This window comes from Accipiter gentilis, chromosome 32 (assembly GCF_929443795.1).
Source record: "Accipiter gentilis chromosome 32, bAccGen1.1, whole genome shotgun sequence".
Classification (NCBI taxonomy): Eukaryota; Metazoa; Chordata; class Aves; order Accipitriformes; family Accipitridae; genus Astur; species Astur gentilis.
The window spans coordinates 18,972,246-18,991,894 of NC_064911.1; the positions used below are offsets into that span (position 1 = coordinate 18,972,246).

The 19,649-nt window shown below is 41.7% G+C and overlaps 1 protein-coding gene across 1 annotated transcript in view; it reads right to left on the minus strand.

The window, feature by feature from the left end:
• PHEX (phosphate regulating endopeptidase X-linked) overlaps positions 1-19,649 on the minus strand; it is a 97,798-nt gene extending 78,149 nt beyond the window's left edge. The window contains exons 1-3 of the mRNA XM_049835011.1: positions 19,058-19,649; positions 14,947-15,015; positions 12,249-12,410 (exon numbers count right to left, since the gene is read on the minus strand). Of these exons, the coding sequence (XP_049690968.1) occupies positions 12,249-12,410; positions 14,947-15,015; positions 19,058-19,169 (343 nt within the window). The 5' untranslated portion in view covers positions 19,170-19,649. The remainder of the gene's footprint in view (positions 1-12,248; positions 12,411-14,946; positions 15,016-19,057) is intronic.

The window sequence follows — 19,649 nt, forward strand, 5'->3', positions numbered from 1 at the left end:
GATAGTCTTGTGGCTAAGTGTTACCTTTAATCTTACTTTCCATTTCTAGCCCTTGTTGATTTTCCAGCCTACTGTCTTACACAGCTTCACGTTGGTTTTCAACCACCGTATTTTATTTATGGCACTGAGAAATCCTGTACCTTTCCCTCTTCTGACTCGGAGTGCGTGAAAAAGGGATTGTACAGCCAGATTTGCAGAGAAAAGAAACATGCGTACCATTTATTCAGATTAGAGATACTGATTCAATTTATCAGTGTCCTGATGTACAGACTGTATATATTCTGTACGCTATCAGACAGTTTTCTACATATACAGTTGAGTTGTGTTCCTGAGAGACACTATGTGATTTGCTAAGCTTATTTCTTATTCTAGAGAGAAAAATATAAGTTTTCTCTGTACTTTCCACCCTAGATATGGAGAATACGTTGTGCTAGTAAAGATAGTAGCAAATTTTGTCCACTCATTTTTGTCCTTATCCTTTTACAAACATTTGCTGTATGTGGAAAATACAAACTGAAGTGTTTGCACAGTGATATCTGATGATGATCTGAAATATATTATAATGCTTTGTATCTTGAAGAAAAACAACTGCATGTGCAAATATCCCAGTGGGAATATGCTCGGACTTTAAACAAAAAAAAAAAAGCTATACAATGACCCCAAGGGGACATCCCATTTCCTGGAAAGTTGTAACCCTGGAAGAGTGAAAATCTAGAAGCAGACAAGTAATTCAGCATGAACTCCCAGGGTCATGCTAGAGCAAGCAGCAGTCTTGGACTGCAAAACCAGAGGTGTATCAAAGCAGGGAGATGATCTTACTGTTGTATGCAGGCTGGTAAGACAGACTGGAACATTACCTGCCCTTCGGCTCTCCGTATTTTAAAAACAATGTTGGACAGCTGGACAGGGTGCAGAAAAACATCATAACCATTTGGGTTTTTCTCTGAGTGGAGTGGCTTGAGAAATAGAAGCGGGGGGGAAGCGATGCAGTGAAGGAGCATGATTTGTCTCACAAGAGATGGTGGAAGGGTGATGCGATTACAGCATGAAAGTACTCCACCATTAGAAAACACTTGGTGCCAAAGAGGTCTTTAGTCTATTGAAAAAAAGGCACAAAGAAAGCCAACAGTCGGAAGATGAAGACAAATTCAGCAGTGACAGTGATTAACCACTGGAGCCAAGCAACCAGAGGAGATAGTGGCTTCTCTGCCCCTTAACATCTTCAAGACTTGATGCTTTTTTGGGAAGATAAGCTTTAGCCCAATGTGAATTATGTTTTGTCCCAGTGGAAGCTATTGAGCTGCATTACATGGGTAATGTAATTGTCTGCGATACAAGAAAGGTCACAGGAGATAATCTAATGGTTACTCCTGGCATTGCACTCTATACATTTAGGATAAGGATCTCAAAGCACTCTTAGACATGTGGGACCAAGGAGATATGGCCATTATCCATTGTTGCAGATAAGGAAAGTGAGCCACAGAGGATTAATTCCTCCTTATCTAACTCATGTCAGAGTCCTACTGATGGGAACAGTGCTCCTTTATGAGCATAAACTTGCTGAACTTGATCCAAACACTCAAAGAGCTTGATCCTTTGGAGATGGCGAATGGCCCTCAGTCCCTTTAACGTCAGTGACGGTGGGAGTTGCTCAGCATTGCCCAGATGATGCTCTGTACTACAACTGAAAGCAATTTGCAATGCACTGTTTTCAGGAGCAGATCCAGAAAGCAGCCCAAGGGCTTCTCAGAAACCCATGCCTACTCGTTCACTGGGCCAAAGGCAGAAGACACGCTCTCCTCAGCCATGTCCACAGCAGGGCCCTATCAAAGCCTCACGCAACAGCGTGCTCTCCCTTTGGTTTGGGTAGAAGGAGATAACAACCAGATATTTGTTCCATATTGCATGTTTACGAGCTTTAGTTTCTTAGACCAAAATTCAGGAACTCTGCTTGTGGAAAGGGAGTTTCTCTGCAAACACCTACAGAGAAAGTAGATTTCTCTTTCAATTCTTGAGCTACAGAGGTCAGGTTTCTAAACTGATGAGAAGAATAATTAAAAGAGCTGTTCACCCATCTCCAGCTATTAGTCACAGGTTTTGTTTCCTTCCCAGGTTAGCACTACTATGTGCTACCTCTGTGAAGAAGCAAAACCCAAGTTATCTTTTGGAAATTTGCAGGAGATCCTCTGATGCCAGCAGCAGGATGTTTTAAGGATGTCCTGTCAGAAAAATGTACTCAAACCTTGGTTTGAGTTTGGCAATCAAACCAAACCAAACCAAACACACAATGCTTGTATGCAGAACATCATTGCCTGAGGTCCCTGAGCCATAAGATAATTGTGAATAATCTAGTCCTCAAGAATGTCTAACCTTTAAAATCCCATATTTTCTTTACAGCAAAGAGCTATGGCAAAAGAGGTCCTGAAAAGCAACTGTAAGCCCTAAAAAACAGGTAGCCAACTGCACTTTTACCACTAAGGGTATCTAAGGACTCCAACGGTGTCATGAAGGCACTGCCCTTTCTTCAAACTCCCAGTGTGCTGGATTTAAGAAGTCAAGTTCAGTACAGTTCACGGAGCAATGATTTGGCCAGGATGCCAAAAGGCAGAGAAAAAAACTTCAGAACCACGTTGCTGTTACGGAAATCACAGCTAGACAAATGTACAGTCTTAATTACAGTAATGTGAGCTTACATGTTCCAAAAATGATTATTTCAGAACGGTTTGGGGTCAGCTGACATTCATTTAGAGTATCTGGTTTCCAATTCCATTTTTTCAGAGCCCGAAGTTAAGCGAAGGAGTTCTGGCAGTGGTAAATTTTATGGATGAAGGCCTATGAGGGGCACAATGTTCCATCTCAAAATAAAAGCACTGGCCACAGCATCTAAAATTATACACAACACTCTTGTGATCACTTGACCAACGGTAACTTCCCTGTCTTGCTATGTGAAAATCTCAATTTAACAGACTGCAACACAACCAGCCTGGGTTACAAGACCGTCAAAGAAGAAAATCTGATATATATGCTTTTATTCTCATCAGTTTGGAAACCTGACCCCTACAGCTGGAGAGGTGTATAGAGGGGAGGGTGACGAATTTTTATATATATGTGTGTGTATATATATTTATGTATGTTCAAAAAGGAAGTGACAGACTTAACTGACATATTACAAAGCTATACATGTTTCTTGGGAACAAGACAAGTACAAGTCAAGCCAAGATTATTCCTAGAATTAAATCTGTTCTCTCAGAGCACTGTCCTGAAAATGAGATGGACATGGCTTGCTGTAGGATACAACATTTAATGTTTCAGTACAACTTTATCCCTCTTAGCAGGTTTATTAGCACAGGTCAAACTCCCACACTAATGCTCCTGCCCAGCTTCTGTTTCCGAGCTGCTTTGCACCTGGAAGTGTCAGAAAAAGAGCGGAGCAAGGTCTCGCCTGCCTGGAAGACACCACGGAGACAAACCTCAGTGGAGGGTGCAGAAGCCTACTTACAGCTCTCTTCTGACACCAGTGTAAGCCAACTTCAAATGTATAATTTCAAGGCCTGATTAAATTCCTCTAAGCCTTTAAAACACAAGTTCTTCTGAGAATTTCTCTTGCTATGCAACCTTAGTGTACAGTACAACCCATTTCCTCTATTAACAATTGATAGCAATATTTGGGTTTTGAGGCTTCCCTAAAACATCAACTAACCTAAATTTATTTATTTTCATAAACTACCAGTTCTGCTAATTGTTCTGCAGTGCTTCTTGCTAGTTCAGGTGTCTGGTGCACAGTCCAAAATGTCCAGTCTGGAGTCTTTATCCCCACCAGACGCTTTACAAAAAGTGAGCTGCAAATGATTGGTTTTTAAATAAAAGGTTGTTTCCAGGATTCCAAAATAAGAAAATACACTGTTTAAAGATGCCATTTTCACTCCCTTGCAACTAAAAAGACAAACAATGAAAACTTCTCACCATTGCAGTTAAATAATTTTTTAAAATACCAGCACCTTACTGACATTAAGGCTTTTCTTCCTTTTTTTTTTTCCCCCTTGGTGGCTGTAAATATTGCTCAGTTTCAGAGGACTGGAAGGGAAGCAGTCAGAGCCTAATGCACTATAAAAATTATTTAAATGCATTTTATAAACACCTATTTTGACTTTCTAATGCATTATGGTCCAGATCTCTCTACTGTTTGCTAAATGTATATATATGGAAAACCAAACTAGCATCAAAGGCTTGCAAATATCTTTCTCCGTATGCTTAAAACTATCCTTGCCTAAATAAAGCTTTTCCCTTTGAGTCCAAAATAAAATAAAATAGCAAGTCGATACACTTTTTCTGGTGCTTGTAATGTAGCTTTTAAATCTTACCAATGCATATATTATTTCCACTTTCACGTATTTTGTGTTCCCTCCTTAATCAGCCTTCTACTGCTTCCTTACCTTTTCTCTCAGTTCCCCATTGTAAATAGTCAGGTCACCAGAATCATCATACTGGAGTACTTGACTCGAAATAATCACTCCAAACAACTTTCACAAAGGCAAACTCCTTGTTCACGCAGGAATATGAAATAATACGAGTACAAAACACAACTCAGATTGTCCTACCATTTGCAATATTATATATTCGCACCTCTTTGGAAGGCAGAAGCATCCAGGATGCCGGTGAGGAGGTATTGGTCCCTTTTGCATAGCCTTACATTGGTTTACACAGCCTTAGATATACCTTAAATACAACAGTTTCTGTATTTTCAAACAATTAACTTAAAAAAACCAAAAAACACAAAAAAGCCCTACCAGTGTATACTACAGCTGCAGGAGCTCATTCCTCAGAATTATCTTTGTGGAGCTGATGCCTTAATCTAGGCCTGCCTTGTTTTGATAAACTGCGTCTCCCCCACCCCTAGTTTTATTTTGTGGGTTTGAGGGGGAGAAGGCAGTTTGTTTGGTTGGTTGGGTTTTTTTAAAAAGGCATTTAATGATGATCAACACACCATTAATCAATTCAGGCAAACGTGTTTTGTATTTGATACAATTAATGTCCATCAGCCTATATAGCGTCCATCTCACCATGGTTAGACTAAGTGACTCTTGAAAATAACCAGCCCATCATTATTAATTCTTCTGACATTCTGATAGAACATTTAATCATTATAAATTAATTTTGCATTAATTAGGCTGTAATTAATATGCATTTCCACAGGAATTCATGAAGATTTAGTAATTAATTAATCTATATAGGTTCTAATTCCCAAGGAACATAAATCAAGTAAATCAAACAAATGTTCCCAAACACCAATTTTGTTGTGTGAAAGGATGCTGTATTTACACAAATAGACCCAACTAATACACTGACATTTTAGGGTTCCCCCTCACCCCTTGGAAGAAATTCCCCAACCCTTTTCTTGAATATCCATTTTGGCAATTTGGGAGTTCTCATGGAAATGGCATTCAAACAGCTGCGCTTACATAAATGCTTCCTAATTCTGCTCAGTGCCCCGATATACAGCACATTTCCTAAATGACAGTGCTGTTTGTTTCCAGTTTCAGCATTTTATAAATTCTCCGAGTTTGTATATGAAAAGATAAGCACATCATGTGAGTTCCTCCAAAAGTCAACAAACACAACTGTACGCAAACTGTAACAAAACCGAAAATCATCTTATGGAATGTGAGAGCCTCTGTTCATAAATCTAATTTCAATAATAAATCTTAATCTTTTAAGCAATAATCCCCCCTCCCCTGCCCCTCTAGCCTCCCAGTATTATGCTGCAGCGGATAACACATTTCATTATATTTGGCACAAGAGTTTAAACTGCATTTAAACCAGAAGACTGCAAGATCCCCAATTGTTCCAGTGTAGGTGGAGCTCCGTACTACCTGGCAGCTTTAAGCTTTACTCCATTATATTAATACTTTCAACACGTACTTGCGTAAATTTTTTTTGTTAGTCGGTGCTATGGGTTTGTGTGGCAGGGTTTTGGTAGCAGGAGAGGGGGCCGCAGGGCCAGCTCCTGTGAGAAGCTGCTAGAAGCTTCCCCAGCTCCAAGCCGGACCCGCCGCTGGCCCAGGCCGAGCCCCTCAGGGACAGTGGTAACACCAGTGGAGAGCAGATTTAAGAGGGGAAACCTGCAGGGAGTGGGGGACTGGAATGTGAGAGGAACCCCTCTGTGGGTACTGAGGTCAGTGAGGAAGGAGGTGTGCTGGAGGAGGGGATCCCCCCCAGCCCGTGAGGGGAGCGGAGGCCCCCCAAGATGGCCGTGACTCTGTGGGAAAGCCCGCAGAGGAGCAGGCTGTGGCTGAAGGACTGCAGCCTGCGGGAAGGACCCACGTTGGAGAAGTTCGTGAAGGACTGTTTCCCGCAGGAGGGACCCCACGGTGGAGCAGGGGACGAGTGAGGAGGAGTCCTCCTCCCCCCGAAGAGGAAGGAGCGGCAGAGACGAGGTGTGAGGAACCGACCCCAGCCCCCGTCCCCGTCCCCTGTTCCCCTGCGCCGCCGGGGGGAGGAGGGGGAGAACCGGGAGTGGGGCTGAGGCGGGAGGGCTGGCTGTTCTCAGGTTTGGTTTTACTTCCTAATATCCTCGTTTTGATTTAATCGGTAGTAAATTAAATTGGTTTTGCTTCTTCCCCAAGTTGAGCCTGTCTTTTACCCATGCCCACAAGTTGGGGGTGATCCCTCCCTGTCCTTGTCCCGACCCACGAGCCTGCCTTTATATTTTCTCCTCATCCCACCATGGCCCAGGGTGCCAGTGAGCGAGCGGCTGTGTGGTGCTTTGTTACCGGCGGGGCTGAAACCACGGCAGTCAGAAAATGGGAAATCGGATGTCACGGATTGCTATGCCTTCCAAGGTATGAATTCTCTTTCTGCAAAATTACCAGTCCAAAGTACAGTCATACAGCAATTTTCAAATTCAGTATCTGCAGATATGAACATATCATCCTTCTACAGGCAACAGCCAAAACAGAGGCTCACCGTATACCGAGAGGGAATATTGTGCCACAGGTGGAACAGCAGCGTGCCATAAGCCCCGCTCCGTTCCAGCAGGATGATGCCACTCTACTCTCCCAAACAGGGAGATGCTGTGGGAATCCTGTGGCTCAGTTACCGCGCTGCCTTAAAACCTCATTTAGGAACCAAAATTATCTCCTTTCTGTACTCATGGTTTCCCAAAATCACCCATTACAAATACAACTTCCATTTTGAGCAGCCACAAAGCCTCTAAAAAGTCCCGGCTTTTCCACCTTTGACTCGGGTACTTCATTTTACCAAAAAGCTATTAACTCGCTGCCCAGAGAGATTTATCTGACTTGTGCCACTTAAGTGTTTTCTTACATTTAGATGGATAAGCCGTTATAGGAAAGATCCAGACCACTGGAAAAAAAATCTCTGCATCATTGAAAAGAGATCCATTTATAGCAGAAAAGACCAAGGAAAACAACATTAAGCGCTGTTGCCGTTTGCTGCTATCTTGTTATCCAACAAGAAGATATTGGAGGCAATAACATAAAAACCCTCTGAGGGTTTTTTTAAAATTACTGCTGGTGTTCTCACTCTTACTTGGGACAGATCTCAGACAGCTACCCCTGAAGGAAGAAATCACAAAAAATGGGTCAGCTAATACAGAAACCTAGGGATGAGTGTCAACACCTACATTATGGATTTCACGGGCCACATCCAAGGCATCCCAGTGGTCCCAGCTGAGCACCTGCTGAATGGTGGGAGAAGAGAAACCAGCCTCAAAGAGCCCTGTGGCATAGGGTTCTCAACACCGACAGGACTGTCCTATGGTCAAATAGTATAAATTTCCATACTGAGATATTTTTACCTTACTGGTTTTACATAAAAAAAACAATTTATTTTCTAAAGAAAGTCATTGCAGATTATCTTGGGAAAAGTTGCCTATGCTGCCAAGTTATTTTGTTTGCTGTCTGTCTCGTGTTCTTTAAAAAACCACACACCATACCCTCCTAAAAGGCCTCCATTTCTTTCTCTTTGCCCCATTGGAAATTCCTCACTTCAAATTCACTGGCATTCAGAAAATAGCCACACTAGAAAGCTTAGCACAGCAAATTAGTTTGAACTAAGTGCCTCACTGGGCCAGGATCAGTATGGAGACTTAATCTCTAAACTGGTTTCCACAGACATAAATTAAATTTAAAAGGCCTGGAAGACATGTTCACAAATGATTCACATAATTTAAATCACTCCTTTGCAGTGCTGAGATTTAGGAATAGTTGCGTAGTTTTGTTTTGGGGTGGTTGTTTTTTTTTTTAATTTATTGCTTCCTGCATAGTCACTTGGAAAAAAAAACCACAAAACAACCCAGCTGTATATCATTGTTCTGCAGACTTAAGAGAAAGGAAAAGAAACCGCTTGGTTCACGATCAGCATTCACCACAGGTAATAGGCACTGATTTACTTGCCTCAGACTTCCAGTTCTGAATTATTCACAAAAAGCCACTTGCCATTTCAACGGTAAGACAATAGTGCTCCTAAAATCTTAATTAAGGTCACCAATCAAAATGGAAAAATTCAGCAGGAACACAAATAGCTTTGCAGAAAATGTTATGGTAAGTGAAAAACATTTATTAACTCACAGAGACATTGCAATCTTGACCTGACATAAGGCTGAAACAGTTGTGGTTTGAGATAGCTTTTGTTCATACAACAGGTGCCACAGCCGAACCAGTTTTTCCATTTTGAAGGACTCCAAGAGTTTCCTCAGAGGCCCATTGGCACTAAAAGTGTTTGTTCTTAACTAACGAGAGACACTTTTTAATGTGCCTGCAGTGTATCTGCAAATGAAACGCTGGCTTCAGGCCAGCGACAGTCTGGTCCAGCCAGGAATAGGTAACTGGAAGTAGGAGTACCTCGGTCCTCCCCAGGACAGCTGTACAGGGAACCAAGAAATTTTAACCCAGATATTAGATGTCCATTACCTGGATCTAGGTCATAACCAAACCCACGAGTCTCTGCTTTTGACATAACTTTGGCTATCTACGATTGTCTTCTGTACGTTCCTCCACAACGCGTGAAATCCTGCTGTTGCTGACATCCAAGGAAAGACCTACCCCTGCTTTCACCAGGCTAGGATTTTATCCCTTTTGTATAGCCAGGAGATCAAAGTGAGTTCCACATGTGGTTTGTGGATTCCTCTGAGAGCAGAAAAAGAAATCCAAGTGACCCTCAAACAAAGGATGGAAAAGAAATTAAAGGGGAAATATGATGATATAATTTTAGTTTGAATCCATCCTAAGACAGCTAGAGAAACCCATGGGAGCATTATATATATATATATATACACACACACATTATATATATATATATATACACACACGCATATATATATATATTCCTACCCCATTATAGACCCAAAGCTTACAAAAGTAGAATTTTTAGCTACCACATTAAGTTTTGCAAATCTGGAAGAACCCTGAAATGAATGTTTCTTGTCCTGTTCCTTCAATCAACCAGAGATATGTAGGCAAAAAAATCTACCACCCAGTAGTTCTCAGCTATTTTCCATTGGCCCATTGCCATTCCTCTCCTTGGAGTTCCCCATTAAAGCACCAAACCCCTTCATCAATACAGAAAATGATCTACCCTTTTTGAAGCTGACAGCTGCAAAGTCATATGCTCTTGTGTGTCTGCAACCTCCAAAAAAAAAAAAAAAAAAAAAACAAAACAAAAAAAAAAAAAACCAAACCCTAAGCTTTGCTTTCAAACCCAGTAATACTTAATGCAGGGTTCAGTACATTATACAGCTACACCTACCACTTTTTGGTAAGGCAAAACTAATTCTTACACTTGCTACCCATTATCAACTGGAATGTCTTCTTCCATAGCAATTGCCCCAAACACAAAATGAACCTTCCAGGAGACAGAAGACACCCTTGTATAACCACGGCCATACACAGATCTTTGCACAAATACCCAAACCCCCTTTCTGCCTAAGGCTCAGGAACATTCAGGCACCAGAAAACAGATTAGATGTTCAAATAATTTATTTTAAGTAACATCATTTTTTAATATATTGCCTGAATAAATACTTCCGTTTATATCACACCATCAAAGAATATCAAATATGAAAAATGTGGCTTTCTGGCCAAGCCGTGTTATCACTTTAAGATTAATAGTTTTCTTTAATATGATAAATGTTTCAGAACATAGAACTTGCATAATAATGAGCTCTTTAAAGACTGGGGCTTTTTTAATCTACTGAGTGTCAAACAGGGACATTTACAATGAAGTACAAAGTTCTACCAAGAGTTCTTTAGGAAGGAGAGCTTAAATTGGCTTCTGAGGTCTGGTCAGCCACATATATATATATATATATATATATGTTTCTCTATGCAAGAGTTCTTCATCTTGCTAAAACTTGTGATAGTAAGGTTGTGGTCATCCACAAATGAATAACTCAGTGTCGAGCTAATTTATTGAAGTAACTCGAGTTAAAACGCAAACACGCATAGAGGCTGAAGTTATGCCTCGTTATTTCAGCTACCAACGCTGACATCCAAAACCTCTTTTTTTTCCTTTTCCTTTTTTAATTGCCAAGAGTATTTTGGAAAGCCTATTAAGTAGACAGTTAAGAAGTTAAGGAGGAGATGACAGATGTTATATTAAATCAGCTCCTCTATACCACCCAATGTTTCACATCTTTGTCCCTGTACCATGCCAAGGAGCAGTTTAGGCCTCCTATTAAAGTAGTTATCAGGCACTTCATTACACCCTTTTTTGATATGGAGTTTCCACTAAGCAAATACTTCTCACTTAGATGTTTCTTTATTTGTCTTGTATTTTCCTAGCTGTGGATTAGCAACTTCTAAAGGGACTGCAGTAAAAAAACCATTTAAAAATGTGGCTTAGCATGATGTCCTTGATTAGGCTTTATAAAAAGAGGAAATTAGGGATGAGAGTCACAGCTTGCTACTCTATATTCAATTAGGACTGACTTCTTTGTGGCTGTGGTTCATGCAGGATGTGCAGTTATCTAATACAGCCCGATTCTGGCAGCAGAACAATTAGAATGCAAAGCATAACGTAAAACAGGCTCTGGCAATAATTTTTCCCTTTGGTTGTGACATCTTCAGCAGACTTAAAACATCAGTCATCAGATTGTGCCCTACGCTGAAATTCCAAACTCATATTCTGAAACCGAAGGCAGCTTTTAAAATACTTAACGATGCCAGAATTGAAGACGATAGGACTGCAGAAAGCAAGCGGAGAAGGGCTTTGATGCCTACGCACGCACATATGTACAAAATCTAAGAGAAAAATAAACGCTATACTTAAGCACATCCTAAAACTGACCTCTGTCCTGTGGTGAGCTCAGAGCAGGCTCTTATGTCGACTGATAGACCAATAACGCGCTCAAGATGTGCAGTGCTCAAGCACACCGCCACCAATAATAAATCTCGCGCATCTCCCTTCTTTTGCAGGACCCACTTTTAGCGAAGATTCGAAGGCTCTGGCAGGGTTTTCCTACCTCACAATAACCATCGCCCTTTCTCCCCAGCTGGCCTGCACAGCTTCCTGATGAGGTGGCCTTGCTGCAGAGTATAGCGCAAAGTCAAGTTGCAGGCAGATTAAAATACCTCTCTTCCTACACGTTTCCACCTCGGGGCTATTTTTTCCTCCAGACACGCAATCTTAAGCAGGTTTCTGTTTCACTGATGATAGCTTCAGGTACCTCAATGGCAGCTTGGACGGCAACGAGAAGGAAACGCAATAAATACCCAAACAACCTCCGTCTCCGGAAGCCCATAAATTGCCTTCCGCCAAGAGCTGGGCAAGTATACTGGAAAATATCACTCTGGTTTTGCCTTATTATGTTCTTTCCCAGCTATTGGCCACTGTTAGAGACAGAATGCTGTCCTAGACTGATGTTTGTCTGGATTTGGGACATTCTTAAATGTGTGTGCTGTGCTCCTGCACGCTGGTCTACCCATCGACTGCGAGGAGGAAAGAGTTCAAATCCTCTCGCTTTTTCCTTTGGTATGAGGAATACGCTTTGGTCCCTCCATTCTCCCAGGAGTTGTATTCTTCCTCCCAAATTCTGTTATAATTCACTATTTCTCAATGTTATTTTCAATAAAAACCAACACAAATATACTTAAAAGGGAACATCAAGTTGGGCTGTTGGGTATTATCCAATGATCAGAAAGAAGCGTGGAATCTTTATTCATTTCAAAACCAGGCAATTAACAAGCTACCCTGACAAGCCATTCAAACACCTTCAGAAATTACATACTTACCCTTTAGTTTGAGGTCCACGTTGTGTCGCAGCCAAGGATAAACACCATAGTTTGACATGTCTTCAGGAATAGGGTGATTATATATCCAGCCATCACATGCAAATCGATAAAAGTTCTCACACGGATCTATGGATTGATTTATCTTGCTTAGGATGCCAGCAGCTGTAAAAAAAAGACACCACATAGATTTTGTGGAACACTTTTTCCTAAACAGAGAATTACATGAGGCCACAGTCCAGAAATGATGATTAACTTTCACCAGTCTCTGCAACGTGAAGCTGGCCTCACTTGCAAGCTAAGCCTTGCTGTTCTAGGACTGATGTGTGCCCTGATCTCTGCCATTTTTTAAAAAGCAGCAAGAATACCACCCAGCTTCTCTAGCATCTAACAGTGGCTACATAAGCAAAAAAAAAAAAAGACAAAATATCTGCAGTGAATGTTCTTGAGTGCTGTGCAGCAATGACCACTGAACCTAGCACTACAGGAACATGAACTGCTGGAGCCAGACACCCGAAGACAGGTTCTCCATTGTTGCCAAGATAATAGAATTAAGTGCCTGAGGAATTTAGTAGCAATACATGTGAGCAGATTGTAATTAGCATTCCAGAAATTATGCACTGTTTACCTTCAGCTGAATAGCTGCACAGGAAAACAAATCAAGTTCAGCTCTACCGTTCATTGGAAAAGGTAATTGTATTATTTTCAGCTCTGTTTTGTGACTACAGCTCCCCAGTTGCTATTGTGGGTGAGACTGGTAAGAGAGAGATCAGTCTGACAAGCCAGAGACTTAATAGCTTTTGAGTATCTAATCTCAGAATCATAGAATCACAGAATAGTTTGGGTTGGAAGGGACCTTTAAAGGTCATCTAGTCCAAGCCGCTCCCTGCCATGAGCAAGGACATTTTCAACTCGATCAGGTTGCTCAGAGCCCCATCCAGCCTGACCTGGAATGTTTCCAGGGATGGGGCATTGACCACCTCTCTGGGGAACCTGGGCCAGGGTTTCACCACCCTCAACATAAAAAAGTTCTTCCTTAGATCTAGTCTGAATCTGCCCCCTTTTAGTTTAAAACCATTACCCATTTCATGCATTATAGTGACGGTGGCATAAATCTACATAGATCAAGTAACACAGAATATGTGGATAACTGGACATTTTTTTGCTAAATGATCATGTGTTTTAAGGCTTATCCAAATAACTGATTAAAAATCCTAGCAGGAAATCTGATAATTTTACAGACTTTATGATACTATTTCTAGCATCCAGTAACTCTTCTTCATCCACTTAGAAATGTCATAGGAAGAGTCACTCTGTGTCCTGGCCGTAATTCTCTCTCTCACGTTAGAAACTCTCAAACCGACTACACTGAAGACATTTTGGTCCTTGGCAATTTTCTATCGCTCCTGAAAAGCTGTTCAGCAAGGCAGGGCTCAGGTCTTGAGACATTACGTAGTCACTGCACAGAGCACTCTGAACTAAAACAGTCAGGTCATTTAGGTGTCCAAGTCTGCCTTGGTGCAAAATCCCAGCTTCTGCTGAGCTTATCAAAAAATCTGTGTTATTTTGTGTGCATGTGAGAAGAAGAAAGCCAATTCAGATTCAATCTTCTTCAGTGACTTTTTTTTTTTGTTCTGAAGCTCAAAATGAAGCACCCACGCCTTTTTTTTTTTTTTTTTTTTTTTTTTTTTTTGGTTGGGGTTTTGGGGGTGGTGGTGTTTCGTTTAGTTGTCCCACCTTGCTTACATATTTGCAGTCATTCAAGAATCAGCTCCGGAGGCTGATGCCCAGGGCAGCCACGAGCACTGTCAGTGCCACGCAGGGCAGAAGCAGAATGGCAAGAAATGTCCTTGGAATGTTGAGATCTGCAAATTTTTCACTTTATGGAGCCCCACAGAATTTGTCAGGATTTCAAACCACAAGCCAAACACCTCACAGTACCAGCTTAATATGGTTCAGAATGGAAATAAATACTCTTATAAATTCACACAATGTCTACTTTGTTTCCAGTAAAACAGCTCTAGGGGCAGATTTCCAGATTTGGGAACTATTGTTTGATCTTTGCTCTCGAGACACTCAATGATAAAACTCTCATTGACGTAGTGTGAGCAAAACTGTCAGAACTGACCAGTGCAAAATGGGTGTCTCTCCGGTCCCACCAAGCCCTGTCCCTTTAGCTCACATTTAATATTAATAGATGTTCCAGCTCTGCAAGGGTTACCACATATAGCTCTGCATGGGGAAAAGGGCCTGCCAATATGGAAGTAGCTGCAGATTTTGAGTTTTAGTCACCACGTTACCATTGTGCAAGTCTGTGCAAGATCTGGCCCTAACGCATCTCTGTGCTTTAACAATTCTGGTTTTCTGACTACTGGGAAGGAAACAACAAAATACACCTGAAGGTCAAGTCACCCAACATTTTGTTTCTTATTAAAAAAATAAAAAAACCCTATGGGAAACTTTGAGTCAACCTGGGTAGAGTTAAACCAATTTAAAACATGAATTTTAATGGTAGAAAAGTAAACAGATCTGCTGCAACTTAAACAATGACTTTTTAAAAAGTTTGGGGGGGGGGGGGGTCCCCTCATTATTAATGAAGCTTTCTGACTAAATTGTATCATGGAAAAAAATTAAGCAGTATAAATACCTCATTAACATACTATAATCACAATATAATAGAGAAAATAAAATTGTTGCTTACCAGCTTCAATACATTCTGAGGTCAAACAGTACCGTTGCTTCGGATGAAACTTTATAAGACCTTGGCTAACTGCAAAATGGAAAACCATAATGAGATCATTTGTAATTAATTTTGACCATTGCAGCCAAATCTTGCGTACTTGATCGTTCAAATGTCAGCACAAGCTCTGGCCCCTAATGCATCTCTGCCGACATCGATTTAAAACAGTTAGAACGTATATTAAGTAAACACCGCAGGCTCGTAACAAATAATTTTCCCCTCCTGTGCCTGCTTTCTCCTTCCTCTGCCTTTGCTCGTAGGTAGCGCGGAGCAAGGGCTGTCTCTCAGAGGACGTTTGCGCAGCGCCTGGAGTACCACCGCTTCAGCCTGGCGGCGAGCATCACCGCGATCAATTAATCGTCGTTGCCAACATCCTCCGGAGATGCACCTTTCACAGCTGGCAACGCAACGCGGAGCCACCCAGCCACCTTCGGCAGGGTTCCTCCAGCCCCTGCCCAGCTGCGGGGATCGCGCTGCCCTGCTGAACCCTGCGCCGGCACGACCCAGCGCCAACGGGACGCCTCCAGGGTCCCCTCGTTCCAGCCTGGAATAAACCAGGGAGCAACAGGCACGGGGAGAGATGTGGTTTATAAGGCACAGTGCAGTTTCTGTCCGAACCGGCTTCCAAAAGCATTGCAATTGTATTTGCTTCTAAAAACCTTGGCGGCAAAAACGAGGAGATCGTCAGTTAATGCTGCTCGTCTTTTAAAAATGTGTATTACAGCTGCCACTGAAACTTAAGCGTAGAAATTGCTAATTTCAGATGATACTGCTGTCAGGCAGCAAATATGCAGATAATTGATACTTGGGATGAGGGTGGGAGACTCCCAAGGGGTAGATGAAATAAGACTCAGTAGATGTGCTCAGTAGACATAAAGAAATGTCTCGTTATAGCCATTATCTTAATAACTCAGTCCATGGCAAAAATAAAAAAGAAAAAAAACAAACAAAAAAACCCAACAATCGACTATATTAAGGTATTGTAGCTTTACCATTACTGATAGTTATAAAGCAATTTCTCCTATAGTTATATATTATTCAAAAGGAATAGAAAAACATGAAATGGTATTTCAGCACAGGAAAAATTTACTATAAAAACCCTAAAGCTATAATTGAATATAAAGCTGTTTCATCTCTTCCAACCTCATAGCTTTAATGACAATTAATGACAGAAATGGCTGGATTTCAATCAAATTTTCTTCAAAACCGAGAACGTGAAACTATTTCTGGACAACTTTACCAAAGCTTGCATTGACTCAGTGAAACACAACCCCTCAACAACCTTTGTAAATTAGCCAAGAACTACACAACATTGAGGCATATAAAGATTGTAACTGAAATATTGAAGAACAGCAGAAAATAGAGAAGTGGAGGTCTCCAGAACATGATTTTGAGCCACATGAAATACAAATAACGGATAATCTGCCTATTAATTGAGTGTTGCACTCCTCCCGACTCACCTTTTCCCTCACTTTAAAGTTAACTTTTTCGAACCTGTCCAGGTCTTGAAAGTTTGCTAGATTTTTTTTCTTAACAAAGCAGAGAAATGAGATAAAATCCCAGACACCATTTATTTCGTTTGCACTTGATGGAAAATGAGGGAAAATGAAAAAGAATCAGTAAAGAATCTGAAATAGACCTCGTGGTTTTGATACATATAAACAAAAGCACAACACCCTTTCGACTAGTTTTGTTCTGTTTACAACTTCATCATTAGAGCAAATGAAAACAAATCTTTGGTGGTAACGTTCCCCTTTTAATTAACAGCTAATTTTGATTGGAAAACTTTGCTCGGTTTTGTTCTCTTACCTTGTTGTTGTTGTTGTAAGAGAACTAACCATGACATTATTACCTACAGTTGTGGTTGTAACACTAGTGTCCCAGCTTCTTCCTTTATAAGCCTGTTCCCAGATTCTTAAGCAAATACCCACCGTAATTAAGGCCCCCGTAAAAATCCAAAAGGGGAAAAAGCCTACAAATATGCAGACGCAAATAATGTGGATGTTCCTCTAACCTGAGAAGTCCAAAGGGCTACCAAGTCAGGAGGAGAGGCTACCAAATTGAGGTTCAAAGCTGCCTGACTTCTCGCCCAAGGGAACTGGAGAGCCACCCGAGGTGATGCCAAGTGACTCCCCCGGTAGCTCCCCCCTGAAGTCACGGTGTGGCTACAGCCAGTATGGGCAAGTAACGGTAAATAAAAATACGTGATTCTCCCAGATTCCTCTTAGAGTTGTAGCGGCTCTGAGAAGAAGGAGGAGAAGGCTACGTTTCGCTCCTCAGGCTGGAAAATCGAAAGGAAATTGTTTCAGGTCTACCAGAAACTGCAAGTTTTGCAGACTAAATGAAGACTGAAGAAAAAGGTCATCTTGAGGTGCCTGAAATGTTTCACATGACCAGAAAGTACGGTCTCCTTTCCTACAGTTTAACAAAACTAAAAAAGAGCTAAACTCAAACTTACAAACAAAACACAGTGTCACAATGAAACATTGAAACATTGCATTGACACATTAAACCAAAACAATTTAACTTTTTTCCTTCATTCTTTTAGTCAAAAACCTCAGACAATTTCCAAACAAATCCTAAAAACCTTTCGGTTGACCCAAGGCCAGCATTTTTATTTTCTTAGCAGTTATGCCAATGAAAATTTTGACACTGAATCCCTGGCTATGGAACAGGCCTCAGCACACTTAGAAAACTACCTCTAAGAATTAATGTATTTGCTTGTATTTTCACGTCTGGTCTATGGACAAAGTACTCCTATCTCCGACAAGCTATGGTGGTAAACATCTATTGCTTTTTACGAGCAATAAACAATCTAGTGCTAAAAAAAAGAAATAAGGTCTCTCCATTACTCCCTGGTGTTTGATATTGTATCCTTTAAGTGAAAAACATTATTTTTCATCTAGAAACAGTATTCTGCACTAACAAGTTGAAGATTAAATCCTGCTCACGTTTATAAAGAGTTTTGTTGAACTGAGCGGGATTACTCACATACACAAAACTTACTTGCCTGCAAATGTTTGTAGAATTTGCTCTAGGGCAGAAAAACACTAGCCAAGTGCGAGCCGAGTGCTTTAAATATTCTATAGAAAACGTGGCATAATTTTCTCTGTTGTGATTATAAACGAAGCAAACCTTTCAAACAAGACTGCAAGATCATAAATGATCAGAGGGAAGCAAAAGATATGCTTAGAGGCTAAGTTCCCTCCAGTCCAGGGAAATCCGTGTTGGTCTAAAGAAATGAAAAGTTGGGCTGAATCAGTCCAAAAGAGGATCTGTCTGCAAGTTCCTACAGGGTACAGCACTGTTTTCTCTTCTCTGCTTTGTGGTTCTGGGTACATTCATACTTCTTCATGTCATTTTATAGGTGTAGGCATATGCTTCCATGTGATATTCCAACAAAACCAATCTACAGATGATACCAAATCCCAGAGAGGTAAAACTAATTCCTCCTCTACTGTGTCCAGTTACAGCTTATAAATCTGATCAAAACATTTTAATTTCATCCCAGATGCGCTCTTTATGATTTTTGCAAAGACGACTTTGCAATTCATCGTAGAAGAACAGAAAGATCTAAAAAATGTGCAAGCATATGCACTATTGAAGCCTTCTACAGGAATTCTAGTCAAGCCCTAAATGAAAACCAAATGAAGGAAAACCCAAAAGATTCCATAAAATGTGTGCACTACAGATTCATTTTTAGGAGACAGAAAATACTAGTCCACGTCGGTGACAATCTGTGAGTTCGTAATCAGCATTAGTGACATGCATAATCTTACCCGTTTCTCCCCGTTCTGCAAAAGGACCCAGTTCTGGCTAGAACACGTTCAAATTAGTATCCAAATTCAAATTCAGCATTCAAAAAGTTACATGAGCTCACGTTGCACCTTCCAGCTCTAGCGCTCCCGCAACAAATCCCTTTCCTGGCACATTTCCGTGTCAGGATAAATACAAAACAGGGGGGGGGGAGAGAAGAAGAGACCGAGCTTTTCACCAAACCACAGGCAACAAACCACCCAGCAGACGGGCTGGGGAGGGTTGCGTTCGGGTGAGCCTCGACCTTTTCGCTTACCCAAGAAAAGCGCGGTGCCGAGCACGACGGTGCCGCTGACGAAGACGCCGAGGGCGATCCGCGTGGCTTTGCCGGCCGCTCTCCCGGCCTCGGGTACCGTCTCTCCTTCCATCGGGACGGCTTGGGACGGGCTCGCTCCGGCAGAAGTCCGGTTTCCCTCTGCTGCGGTGGTGTCAGTGTTTCAACTCTTCACGAGCTGCACCCATGAGCTCTCCTCCTCCTCCTCCTCCTCCTCCTCACAGCTCCAGGTTTCTGTCGTGAACCATTGCCTAGGCGCCTCCTGCTCTCTCCCTCTCCAAGGAAAACCGTGTGTAAAATCGGAGCCGTCTCCTACGTTTTTCCTCCGACCAGGAGGAGGAAAGGCAAGTGGTGACCGCTGTCTGCGCAGCCCTCGCTGCCGGTGGAGCCTCTCCGAGCCAAGAGCTCGGCAGTCCCCCTTATCAGGGGTTCTGAACACGAGGATTTCACAACGTTGCCGAACAGATGTTTTAGCTATCCAAACATAGCCGTAAACCCCTTACAATCAAAGCAGGGCTGCTGACAACTTTTACAAACACGAGACCAACGGAAGGTTTTCTTTTTTCTCCTTGCG